The sequence below is a fragment of the Kogia breviceps genome, chromosome 16 (genome assembly GCF_026419965.1).
Source record: "Kogia breviceps isolate mKogBre1 chromosome 16, mKogBre1 haplotype 1, whole genome shotgun sequence".
Taxonomy (NCBI): Eukaryota; Metazoa; Chordata; class Mammalia; order Artiodactyla; family Physeteridae; genus Kogia; species Kogia breviceps.
The window spans coordinates 21,346,836-21,361,018 of record NC_081325.1 but is presented as its reverse complement, the minus strand read 5'-3'; the positions used below and the strand labels follow the sequence as shown (position 1 = coordinate 21,361,018).

The following is a 14,183-nucleotide window of genomic DNA, read 5'->3' as shown; positions in this document are numbered from 1 at the left end:
GTTAGGTATTGTGGGTCTTCAGAGGCCATGGAAGGACTTCCTCACCTTTTTGACCAAAAACTCTTTCCAAATTTATAAACTGATAATATTTTGGAGGTAGAAAAAGAATGAGTGTCAGTTCTACTGTTCTGGAAAATCAGTGTTTACTAGGTGAAATAACACTAACTGAACTTTTTGCTAACATGTAGAATTTTAGAATGATCCTGATTGGTAATAGTATATGTATTTTTAAATTTTGTATTAATTATAAACCCAAATTTTATTTAGATTCTTTCTAGAAGTTTTAAGAAATTATTTTCTTACCCTCTTTTCCTTTTATAGGAATTCTCCTTGGACCCAGTATAGTATTAGTGCAGAACAAGTTTCATTAGGATGTAATCTGCATTCGAATGAATTATTTTTCAGCAACAATTCAAACATATTCAAAAACTTTTCAATTTTCAATCAATAGCTGTGAAAACAGTGCTTATTAGTAAAATGCAAAACCATCCACAACTTCTTCGAAGACCCTTACCTCCAAATCTCCCTAAGCTGTCTTTATGTCAGAAGAAATCCCGTGCAGGTATGTGCATTACTCAGATGTTTAACTTTATTTTTTACAGAAGTTTCTCAACCTGCACAGCTCCGAATCACAATAAAGACACTCACTAATAACCAGCAACTTACAAATGTTTGTTGTAAGATGTAACATCCAATTCATTTCCACAAGTACAGTTGATCCTCACCATTTGTGGATTCTGTAGGAGTGAATTTACCTAGCTGCTAGAATCTATTTTTATCCCCCCAATCAGCACACTGTATTATATTTTGTCTTTTTAGCTCCAAAATATACCATGAAGAACACTTCGGAGCAGTATATAGAGGTCCTTCTCACTCCTTTTATAATAGGGAAACTGTGCAGGAGGGGGGTATATGTGATAATTCTCGGACACATGAAGGGCATTGAAAACACACGTTCCCAGCTGAAGTCAAAGGAAGATATGGCTGTGCATTCTTGTTTTAGCTCTCATATTATAAATAACTGCCCTTTTCCTGGTCTAGTTAGTGCCATGTTTTCTGAATTCTGTACTTTTTGTTGGTGATTTAACAGTCTAAAATAGCCCCTGAGTATAGTACAAGGAGGCCGTGATGTACCTTATGGAGAAAATATATGCCTTAGAGAAGCTTCCTTCAGGCCTGAGTTAGTGTTGTTGGCTCAGAGGTCAATGTTAATGAATGAACAATCTATATTAAATAAAGTGTATTTAAATAGAAGTACACATAAAACAAGGTTATGTATTGATTGGCTGCGGATAATGTTGAGACCAGAGGCTTGCAGGAACCGAACCCCGCATTTTCCCAAGAAGTAATGGTTCAGTGTTGGATAACTCAGTGCTCACTGAGACTACAGAACAGAACTGCCACAAATCATGAGAACTGAGTGTATTTATAAGCACAGTGCTAAGGACTGGAGATATAATAGTGAGCAAAACCAAGTCTGCCAATCCTCTTTCTTAGTTACCCTCTGGTGGGATCCAATAATCATACAACTAAATGTAAAATTACCCGTGGTAAGTGCTGTGATGTAAAGGTGAGCCACTTTTATGATTATAACTTTATATAATACCCTTAATCCTCTATCTCTGTATATGGTATTTATTAACTCCTTACTTATAAGCAATGGTAAAATTAGCATATTTCCTCTTCTTTCCCCTTTTCAGTCTCCTCTACCCCTTGATTTTTGTTGATTAATTATTTTAGTGTCAACATTTATACTGTTAAAATATGCCTAGTCTGTAACTTGATTTACAATGCTAAATCATTACCTTTTGATCCATGGCTATTAAAGATGTGTGAATCAACATACCTATGTTACATCCAATTTCCTCTCTCGCTTTCCCTACCAACTTTTGTTATATCATTTCTACATTTCTATAATGTGCTACATTTCTGCATTTACAATCTGTTCTGTAATAATAATACCCACAGTTATGTAGATATACTGCTCACTACCAGTTCTTTGGTTGTAGTTTTTCCGTTTATCTTTTGGTTGAAGTTTATCCTCTAGTATAGAGTTTCTCACTCTTGCTATTTGGGGCTGGATAATTCTTTTTTGTGGGGGGCTTTCCTGCTTTTGGCAACATGGAGATTCAATGACCTTAACTATTAGTAATCCTGTGTCTCCAAAGGTTCTTGGCAGAGTGCTTTGCATATAGTAGATGTTCAAAATACTTGTTGAATAAATGAATGAATACTTAAAATGACCGAAATGCAATTTATAAAAATGAATATTCAAACACTGAAATAAAAGCCTGAAATAAATACCTGCAGTTTGCATACAATGCTAAATGCTGTAGGGAATGAATGACACGATTGATCTGGTCCCTGCCTCTCAGGACCTTTCAAGAACTTTAAACTCTAAAGATGAGATACACATACAGTAAGAACCTTAAATAACTATACAAAGAGCATAGAATTTATGCCCAATTAATGGTACAGACAGTAGTACTTCATAAATGTGAGAAACACTGGGGCAGGAATGGGGTGTGAACTAAGACTTGAGGAATTAGTGAAAGTGAAATGAAATATGTTTAATTATAGAGGAGACCTGTGTAGTTTTTGATGGCAGAGGAGTCTATTGGAAAAGTGGAATTTTAACATACTAGAAGAAAAAGAAAAGAAATCATGGGGATGGGAAAATGTCTCAAAAAATAGGGAAGTCTAAATTGAGAAGACAGATATCATCTTCATTGGGCAGATTTCCCTAGCACCTCTTCTCTCTGCACCCAGTCAGAATGCTTACCTTTATGGTCCCAGAGTATCCCCTATCTACCCCCTTACTGAGCTCTTATTCTCTAGTGTAACTGTTTACCTGCCTAGTTTCTATATTAAATCATGAGATCTTTGATGGTAGTAAGGTTTGTGCTGTGTGATTGTACCCTCAGCATTATGTGTACAGCTAGCACATGGGAGATGTTAAATGTTTGTTGAATTAAGTAATGAGAACAGTAAGTATGGGCTGTGTTAATCAAGAGGGATGGATTGTATAAGGTTTAAGGTAGACTTTGGATAAGGAAAATGATTTAAATTGGTTAGTAAGAGAAAGTATTCCACACCGTTTGAGCAACAAAAGAAACTCAGGTCCACCTAAAAAAAGAAGAGTGTCAGAGAAGGATAAGTGATCTCACTTGATCTAATAGGTAAGTCTCTGTTCTAAGCAAGAATAGCAACGATGTACTGGGTGATCATAGCACAAGGATAAATGGAACGAATGACGGCAGTGTTATAAGAAATGGAGAGAAGAATTGGGACTATTCTGTTAAAAGATACTTGCCACACCCATTAGGCGGTGTAGTGTTTATTGAAAGTAGACTTAGATTCGCTGTAAATGCATATTGCAAACTCTAGGGCAACCACTTAAAAACATTTTTATAAGTATAATTGATATACTAAGAAAGGAATGATACTGAAGGAGAGAAACTGACTCATAAAATTCTCACCTAAAACCAGAAAAGACAGAAAAAGAATGGAGGATTTCAAAAAGACAAAGAAGTAAAACAACTGCAATAAATAGAAAACTTTACAAATGTGGTAGATGTTAAGCCAACAATGTCAGTAATTCGATAAAATGTGAATGGTCTAAGTGTGCCAGTTAAATGATAGAAACTGTCAGAGTAGATAAAAGACAAGAGCTAATTATATATTGTCTGCAAGAAACTTCCTTTAAATATAAAAACACAGATAGATTAAATGTAAAGGGATAGAGAAAGATACATCATACTAACACTAATCAAAAGAAAGCTGGAAGTGTATATATGTCAATGCTACTCTCTCACTTCGCTCCAGCTTCCCATGCCCCGCCCTCCACCCCCCCCACCCCCACCCCCCCGCCACCGTATCCTCAAGTCCATTCTCTATGCCTGCGTCTTTATTCCTGTCCTGCTCTTAGGTTCATCAGAACCATTTTTGTTTTTAGATTCCATATATATGTGTTAACATACAGTAATATCTTTTTCTGACTTACTTCACTCTGTATGACAGACTCAAGGTCCATCCACCTCACTACAAATAACTCAATTTCATTTCTTTTTATGGCTGAGTAATATTCCATTGTATATATGTGCCACATCTTCTTGATCCATTCCTCTGTCGATGGACACTTAGGTTGCTTCCATGTCCTGTCTATTGTACATAGTGCTGCAGTGAACGTTGTGGTACATGACTCTTTTTGAATTATGGCTTTCTCAGGGTATATGCCCAGTAGTGGGATTGCTGCATCACATGGTAGTTCTATTTGTAGTTTTTTAAGGAACCTCCATAGTGGCTGTATAAATGTACATTCCCACCAACAGTGCAAGAGGGTTCCCTTTGCTCCACACCGTCTCCAGCATTTATTGTTTGTAGATTTTTTGATGGTGGCCATTCTGACTGGTGTGAGGTGATACCTCATTGTGGTTTTGATCTGCATTTCTCTCATGATTAGTGATGTTGAGCATCCTCTCATGTGTTTGTTGGCAATCTGTAAAACAGATAGCTAGTGGGAAGCAGCTGCATAGCACAGGGAGATCAGCTCGTGCTTTGTGACCTAGAGGGGTGGGATAGGGAGGGTGGGAGGGAGACACAAGAGGGAGGGGGATATGGCGATAAATGTATACGGATAGCTGATTCACTTTTGTTATACAGCAGAAACTAACACCACATTGTAAAGCAATTATACTCCAATAAAGATGTAAAAAAAGAACCAAAACTGGAGTAGCTATGTTCATTGGCTTGTTTTCTTATTGTTGTGTTGAAGAGCTCTTTATTTTGGATGCAAGTCCTTTATCAGATGTGTGTTTTGCAAATATTTTCTCTCAGTGCATGGCTTGTCTTTTTATTCTTTTAAGAATGTCTTTCACAGAGGAGAAGTTTTTAATTTTAATGAAGTCCAACTTAACCATTTTTTCTTTCATGGATTGTTGTTTTGGTGTCATATCTACAAAGTCATTCTCTATAGCACAGGGAACTCTATTCAATACTCTGTAATGACCTATATGGGAAAATAATCTAAAAAAAAGAGTGGATAGATGTGTATGTATAACTGACTCACTGTGCTGTACAGCAGAAACTAACAACACTGTAGATCAACTATACTCCAATAAAAAAATTAAGAAAAAAAGTCATTGTCACACCTAACATCACCTAGATTTTGCTCATGTTATCATGCTTTGTTTTAATATGAGAGAGAGAGAAAGGAAAGTTGAAGATGGTGGTGTAACCATTTTATGGAATGAGCTAGCTTTGATAAGTTCCATATAAGCAGGAAGCAAACATTATCCTTCTCCTACTACTGCCCTTTAAACTCACATGGCACACATCTCTCTACCAAGGCTTTTCTAGTCACGTTCATCTATTAGGCTTGTCTCATCTTTAGAAACTAAACAAGTCCAATCTAAATCAATACTTTCATCTAGCATGCAATTAAACCTTGCCCTTTCTCCCAGCTCAGACTAGGTCTGCTGATTTTTAGACAAGCCAAGGGAAACAGGGGCATGATAAATTCTTCCACCTTGTTCTTTTACTTCTCTTCCCCAACTCATAGTTTCTGGTATCTTCATAGGTGTGGCTAGGAGTGGAAAGAGTTAAGGAGTTAAGAGTTAAGGTAAGAATCCGTCATCAGTCTCTGTACCCCCTTGAAATGCCAGAAGGTAGAGGTCAAGTAGATTCAAGGATTCTCTTGCCTTACACAAGTTGCGACACAGCAATGGGAGGGCCGATACATTTCTGTTACTCTGTAGGTGTAAGGGGGTTGGGGGAACCATGGCAGGGAGTGGTGAGATGTTATTTTCTCCTTGTGGCATACACTCCTGTTCTCTGTAGATGGTTCTCTGAGAATCCCCCTCACTTGGTTTGAGGTCGGGGCAAATCCTCCTCCTCCACCCACCACAAAGAGGGGAAGATCAGCGAAACACATAGCACGCCAATAGCTTGATTCAGGAGAAATCCTCTCTGCGAATGCGGATCAACCTCTAGCCGTCTCTCGAATATAGACAACTGGTGAGAGTTGGGCTTGTTTTGGCCATCTCTTTGCAAATCTTGCCTTAATGCATCTATTATCTTCTCATTAGAATGCTGAGGTCCTCATCATTTACTGTACTCAACTGAGATGACAGACAAAAATGTTATTTAACATTCTGTCACAGAAGAAAGAGAAAGCACAATCTGATATAGTGAGGTCCCTAAGAATGCAGGCGCAGTGCATTTTCTGGACCTAAGAGAGATAAGAATACTTCTGGTTGTAACCTGAGTGAATTCGTGGTACCTTGTAGCCAGTATCAGCATGTTATCATGTTCCAAAGCCATCTGGGTCTGATATCTGGCTTTGAAAAGAAATGTAAATCTTTGCTCAAAGAAGTTTCAAATGAGGAAGCGATAATGATAAATGATAAATAGCCAAACTTCACTGAGTCATTTTTACCTCCTCCATATTGCCAGAGTTTTTAGTGGCAACTGCTCAAAAATCTCCCTTTATGTCCTCCTCTTCTTCATCCATTCTGTTCTTCCAGGAGTAGCTCCCTACTCTTTCTAAATCTAATACAATTTAGCCCTCCTGATTCTCCAATTGTTCATGCAAACTTTATCCCAGTAAGGTAAACAAAAGTCCTGATAGCTGAGTGACTGTATACAGAAACGTTTTTATAAGGTGAGAGGGTGAGTGGATAAAGAAAAGTTCTGAATGCTGAGACATTAATAGTTCTGCCCCTGACACCTTGATAAACATAATCTAATTCTGCTTTATTTTTCCTTTTTCTGGTTTAGGAAAGACTGGTGAAACTAAGCTACCACGTGTACGGTTCATTCCAGATAAAACTGCTTCATTTGAAAGAGATAAAACTAGTTTTCCTGACGTTCCAACAGTTCAGTCACAACCCCCCGTCAACATTCAAAATCTCTTTCTTGATCATCCTGTACAAAAAAGAGTGACTACTATTTCAACAACCAAAAAATCTTCTAAGCATGTCTATTGGCACATTCCAGAGACTGCTACTGGTTCCATATTTTTTCCCAAGTGTCGTTCAGCTTCAAGTCGAGTTTTTGGGAAAGAAACAAGCAAGATGGAAAGTTCCAGAAAATCAGAAGACCCATTAAAAATAACAAATATTTATGCTAACATTTTAAAAGAGATTCTGATTCTCTCCTCAGAGTTCTCCAAACTACCAAGTGCCCCTTCTTCAGTGCCCACTCCCAAACTCAAGGAAGTTCATTCTGACCAGTTTTTACAAGAGAGCAGTACCTATACTTTTAAGCAGCCCCAGTTACGTTTAAGTGCAACAGTGCCAATCCCTGTACCGAGGACTATACCTGTTAAAGCTGAAAGTCAGCAGTCTGACCGTTTACAATGTCGTACGGTGACACTAAATATTAATGATTTTCCAGGTCCCATTTTCATACCGATGCCAGTTTTACCAAGGAAACCTCTAAGACAGTCTGTGATAGGTAAATCCAGTCTGAACATGGTCTGTGATAATGGGGTCAAGTAGAGCAAAAGGGAGAGAAGGCATCCAAGCATACGGTGGTTCCCCCTTGGGTCTGCAGAATGGGTTGGTGGGATCCCTTTTCACCTGTACATTTAATATATGGGGCAGAATGCAGTAGCAGAAATCCTGACCTTGCAGGTCTGCCAAGGGCAAACTGGGAACTCCACCCAGATGGTGGTGATGGGAACCAGATAAAGCAGTTCAAAGGATCAGAAAAGCTCATATAAAGGAGCAGTATGAATGAACAGTCATCCGTAAGGTGGTCTAGAAGCAGAATGCCAGTGCTGACGCATGGGCACTTTTCCATGGATATAACCTCAATTCATTAAAAGATGAACAATTATAATGAAGTCATAATACCCTCAACATGAATTCTCACACGAATTTAAACATTATCCTATTTTTAATTTTTTTCCTAGAAAGTCGTGTAACAGAATATGAACATGTAGAAAGTGTTCCAAAGCAAAGCATGCTGAGCATATGTGAAGGTAAATGCTAGTTTATATCATTCTTTTTAAAATTGTATATATGATTATCTCTCCATAAAAGTATTTATGATTTTGTGTGTTTGTGTATATGCGTGTGATTCACACATATGTCCCACCTCATTTTCCATTCCTTAAGCTATTTACTCAGCAACTAGTTTTAGAGTGTTGACTATAAACCCAACTTTGTACTGATGTGGGGAACATAAAAGATGGAGTATTCTTAATCTGGATGGGGAAGATAGACATGCAATCATGAGAGTTAACTGCTTGCCATGTGCCAGCCCTGTTTTAAGTGCTTTGACCTTAGTTACCTAGCAGAAACAAATGAAAAATCATCTTTAAAGAAAGATTACATCATCCTACATCTCACACTATTTCTATAAACAATTTCACAAATAGTGTGTAGTAAACAATTCACAATTATCAGGTACACAAAGAAAAACAAAATAAATGAAAACTAGCAGAAATAGTAAACAGTAGAAACATACCCACAGGAGTTCCAGCTATTAGAATGATCAGATTCAGATTTTTAAATAACCTAATGACTTTTGGTTCTAGCCAAGATTGAGTAGCTTGTATTGGACAAACCCTCCCACCAAAATCAGTTATTAAAGCTGCCCACAAATATATAAAATAACCATTGAAGTTACTGGAGAGTAACCCTTGCAAGCATGACTTGAGTGGTTACCATCTTTGAAATAAGCTGAATTAGCTGTACATTTACCTTGGCTTTTGCTTGAGGGGATTTGTGGTGTTGGAGAACAGGACACAGGTAGAAAGAAGGTGATAGTTTTACTGGATTGAGGAGATAGCTGTCAGACTTCAGAGTTGACAAGATAGCTGGGATAGAGGGGTGATACATCAGAGAGGAGAGAACTGAATTCAAATATCTGCATACAAACTCCCTTAAGAGTATTGGCTGATTTCTAAGCTGGGCACGTACAGAACAATATGCTAAGAAACACAGCAGAAAACATCAGCTGAGATGCTAAGGAAGTGAGCCTAGATTTTGACAGTTGCACAGAAGACAATTATTGGAGTTCAAGCTCTGCTGGAATGAAGGGGCCTTGGTAATCACACTGGGCTTTCAGTTGCAGACCCAGAAGACCCATGCCGTGGGAATAAGAATGATGCTCTAGGAGAAAGGACAAAACTAAAATAGGTTATCCCCTACAAAACTCAAAACCAATCCTTGATAAATCGAAGTGGTACTTCCTGCCTAGTCGAAGAAAACCTAACACTTATTAGAGACAGATAATATTATCCAGACCCTTTAAAATTTTCATTCACAATGTCCAGCATTAAACTTAAACATCACAAGGCATCCTAAAAACAGGATAAAAGGTCTGGAAGCCAGTAGAAAGAAGCAAAAGAAAGGGAACCATAGGATCAGATATTGGAGTTTTCAAACAAGGATTTTAAAATAACTGATTACTATGTTGAAGAAAATAAAAAGTTGGAGAATTTTATCAGAGAACTGGAATTTCTGTTTTTAAAAATTTGAGTCATATAAAATTTTAGAACAGAAAAAGTAATATAACAAATTAATGATTCACAGATGTGTTTAGTAGGAGATTATACACAGAAGAACACTCCAGCCATAAAACTTTCTTTTTTCCCCAGTTGTATTGAGATACAATTCACATGCAACTCTGTATAAAGTTAAGGTATACAACATAATGATTTGAAACATGAATATACAGTATGGTGAAATGATTACCACAATAAATTCAGTTAATACCCATCACCTGACAACTTTTTCTTGCGACAAGAAATTTTAAGCTTCACTCTCTCAGAAACTTTCAAATATACACTGTAGTATCATTAACTACAGCAACTGTAAGACTTTCTGAGCACACTACCCTTCCAGCAGTTCCCTATCCCTGTCTGTGACATAAATTAACCACTGGGTCTCCTCCACATCAGAGGCCTAAACAAGTCATGCTACCATTTCTGACTTAGGGAGTTTATTCCACTCTGGTGTCTCTCTCTTTGAAAAGTTCGCAGGTAAGTTGAAGCATCCTGAGAGCCTTCAGAAATCCGTCAGGGAATTTCGAACCACCTCTGCACCTCCATGTCCCTCCTTCTGACTCAAAAATCAACTGCTTGAGCTTGGACCATAAGTGTGGGGGGGCAGGAAGCAGGCCACAGACTTAATTCTTAACTCATTCTCCACTCCTCTTGCTCCATGCCCTCCCACAAGACAAGGAATCTCCATATCACATCATACATCCTTCTTTATTCTGTGGCTAACTTTCACATCGATTGATCTGAAATGGGCACAAAGGCCTATTTTAGAAATTAACAACTGAACATTGTTTTCTTTGGTCTAGGATGCCTCGTTTCTTCTCATTGAAGCAATGGTATGAGAATTACTGAGATAATAAAATATGTTGCAGCAAGTAATACAGCAAGAATGGCTGGGAGTGTAGAATATATTTCAAAATATTTTCCTGCCACACCTGGGTGTGTGCTTGAACAGGCCATTTTTGACAAAAGGTGAAACCCACAAGGGTTGTGATAAAGTAAATGTAGGTGGTCGCTGTTTGGCTACTCCTGAGTTGTCTGCATCCCCCCCCCCCCCTTTCTTGTGTGACGTCTTTAAACTGAGGGAAGAGCTTAGTTACATACGGTATTTGAATCCTACATCAATGCGATATTCAGGCAAAAAGCAAGATTTCTCCTTGGGATGTGATTTCTATCTGAGATATGCTTGTATGATGTCCTTTATTCATTTTGTGAAGCAAGAAGTTGTTTATGTAATTCATCATAAAATAAGATGCTTTTACATATAGCACGACAAGACTCAGACTGATGGAATCTAAATTATTGAGGTAGAAATCTATGAGCTTATGGTTTTCCTTTGGAAAGAAAAGCTTGCTATCTAATATTAGTCTGCTATCTAATATTAAAATGTTTGGCCAACAGAACCAACTGAGGTTGGGTGGATGGAGGTTATGGGGAATCTCCAACATGAGGTTGGGTGGGTAAAAGTTATGGGGAATCTCTTCCAAAGGAGGCATCCAGGTAACCTATTTATGATGATTTACTGTTATCATAACATGAATACCTTTTAAATTTCACTCTAAGTGATGACACGTTTGCATTTCCTGTCTTGTTTTGTTTATTTAGGTAGCATTAAATCTAGAAAAACCAAAACCTCAGTGGCACATATCGTACATGGTGAAGGTTTGAAGACTGTTGTGGCAACATGCAATGAAACAGTAACAGCCATGATCAACCTGGCCATAGTAAACTGTCAAATTCATGGAAGAAATGCACTTAATCTTAAGGTATACTACATCTTCTCAATGGCAATTTCCTGTTGTATTATTGGTCATTTTTGTTTTAGGTTTCCTAACTTAGGTTATTCTCCATGGTATTGAAGGAACAACATAAAGTGGTGGTGGTTGAGGGAGTGATGGAGTTGTATAGTAACAAAACTTTTGTGTGCTATTGAAGTTAACTTGGTATCAACCCAAACTAGATGTTTTAAATTTAGGACGCCAATCATAATCTTCATGGTCACCACTCCTAAGAAACTATCTTAAAAATGTACACAAAAGGGAATGAGAAAGGAATCAACATGACAGATTAGAAAAAATTAAACACCAAGGAGGCAGCTATGTAGTAAACGAAGAATAACAAGAACAACAAAAATTCCAGAAAAGGCAAAACTATGGTGACAGTAAATATATCAGTGGTTGTAAGGGATTTTGGAGGGAGGGAGCGAAGGATGAATAGGAGGAGCACAGGGGATTTTTAGGGCAGTGAAATTATTCTGCATGATACTGTCATAATGGATACATTTCATTATACATCTGTCAAGACCCATAGAATATACAACAAAAAGTCTGAACTCTAACATAAATTACGGATTTATGTTGATAATGATGTGCTAATGTTAGTCCACTGATTGTGACAAATATACTGGTGTCTGGGATGTTGATATCAGGAGATGTACTGGGTATGTGTGGGGAAGGGGTATGTGGAAAAGAAAGATCTCAAATCAGTAACCGAACTTTGCACTTTAAGGAACTTGAATAAAAGAGCAAACTACACCCAAAGTTAGCAGAAAGAAGGAAATAAAGATTAGAACAGAGATAAATGAATCAGAGGATAGAAAAGCAATAGAGAGAATCAATGAAACCAAAAGTTAGTTCTTTGAAAAGATTGACAAAGTTGACCTTTGGCTAGACTAAGAACAAAAAGAGAGAAGATACAAATAAATAAAATCAGAAATGAAAATGGAAATATTTCTACTGGCTTCACAGAAGCAGAAAGGATTATAAGAGAATACTATGAACAATTGCATGCCTGCAAATTAAATATCCTAGATGAAATGAAACATTTTCTAGAAAAACATAAATTACCAAAACTGACTCAACAACAAAGAGAAATTTGAGCAGACCTATAAAAAGTAAAGAGATTGAATAAATAATCAAAACCTCCCAACAAAGAACAATGCAGTATCAGATAGCTTCATGGGTGAATTCTGCTAATCGTTTAAAGAAAAAGGAACATATATACTTCTCTAAATCTTCCAGAAAATAAAAGAGGAAGGAACACCACCCAATTCCACTGTTGTGCTGGTGGAGTGGGGGTAATCCCACATCACCCAACAGTTCTTGGACACCAGCGGGGTGTCCTACAATTCAAATCAATTCTGACACTATCTACCCAGAGATAATATCAGATTCCACAGGTAAAGTGCTCAGTCCCATAAGACTGTTCTACACTTCAGACACCAATCACAAGCCCATGTGGTCACCTGTGATTCTGACCAACCAGCTACAGACTGGAGGTTCCAAGGACCCCCTCCAACTCAGGATGCCAATCACAAGTTGTTACCTATTAATTCTGATCGACTGGCTATAAATCAGAAATTCCCACGACCCTTCCTGATTAATTCGCTAGAGTGGCTCACAGAACTCAGGAAAGCTATTTACTTACTTGACTACTGGTTTATTACAAAGGATATAAGGGATGTGAATCAACAGTTGTATGAAGAAAAACATAGGACATGGTATGACGAAAGGGTGTGGAGACCCCACACCCTCTCCAGGTGCTACTCTCCCCAAATCTCCATGTGTTCACTGACCTGGAAGCTCTCCAAATCCTGTCCTTCTGGTTTGTATGGAGGTTTCATTAATAGTATAATTGATTAAATCATTGGCCATTGCTGATTGAGCTCAGTCTTCAATCCCTTTCCCTCTTCAGAGGTGAGGGGATTGAAAGTTCCAACCTTCTAATCACATGGTTGGTTCTTCTGACACCCAGCCCCTTTCAAAAGTCACCTCACCAACATAAATCCAGTTGTGATGGAAAGGGGTTTGTTATGAATAACAAGACACCCATTTTGCCTTTACGGTTCTGAAGCAATTTCAGGAACTGAAGATAAGAGAATAAGTATTATGACAAAAGATGCTCCCATTGCTCTTATTGTTCAGGAAATTCCAAGGGTTTTGGGAGCTGGTAGCCAGGAACCATGGATAAATTTAGTCCAACTATATATGAGAAATATATTTTGGTCATTCAGATGACCAAATATATTTTTTAACAAGTAAAAGTATCAACAACATATAACACATTTTAGGCTATCAATATAACCCAGATATCAAGGGAAGATAAAGACACAAGAAAACTACAGATCAATATCCTTTGTTAATTAATTAATAAAATTGCTAAATCCGTATGATTAAGAAAATAAGAAACTCTAAATACCGAATTCAAAATTTAAAGAGGGGAAATCACCATATTTCCTACAGACATTAAAATAGAAAATAATGAAATAATAAGAACAACATTTTCCCAATAAATGCAAAAACTGATGAAACAGGAACAATTTTTTGAAAAACACAACTTGCTGAAACAGGCACAGCAAGGACTAGAACATCAGAATAGTCTTGCGCCTGTAAAAACCTAATTGAAATTTTAATTAAGAGCCTTCACACAGAGAAAGCTCCAGGCACAAACAGCCTCACTGGTGATTCTATCAAACAATGAAGAAGGAAATAATATCAGTTTAGGCTAACTCCTTCAGAAATCAGACAGGGAAGAACACTTGCTAACTCATTTTTTGATGCCTGTGTAACTCTTCTACTATCTCTTCAGATATTGCTCCTGTCTCATTCCTTTTGTCCTCTTCTTATCAGACTCCAGCTACAGGTATCTTAGGCCTTTTCATCCTGTCCCATAT

The 14,183-nt window shown here is 37.6% G+C and overlaps 2 protein-coding genes across 2 annotated transcripts in view; one reads left to right on the top strand and one right to left on the bottom strand.

Annotated features, from left to right (window-relative positions):
• Positions 1 to 14,183, bottom strand: part of LCP1 (lymphocyte cytosolic protein 1) — a 138,136-nt gene that overhangs the window by 86,096 nt on the left and 37,857 nt on the right. The window lies entirely within an intron of this gene.
• LRRC63 (leucine rich repeat containing 63) overlaps positions 478 to 14,183 on the top strand; it is a 41,421-nt gene continuing 27,715 nt past the window's right edge. Inside the window, exons 1-4 of the mRNA XM_059042345.1 lie at positions 478 to 562; positions 6,778 to 7,455; positions 7,916 to 7,984; positions 11,117 to 11,277. Of these exons, the coding sequence (XP_058898328.1) occupies positions 478 to 562; positions 6,778 to 7,455; positions 7,916 to 7,984; positions 11,117 to 11,277 (993 nt within the window). The remainder of the gene's footprint in view (positions 563 to 6,777; positions 7,456 to 7,915; positions 7,985 to 11,116; positions 11,278 to 14,183) is intronic.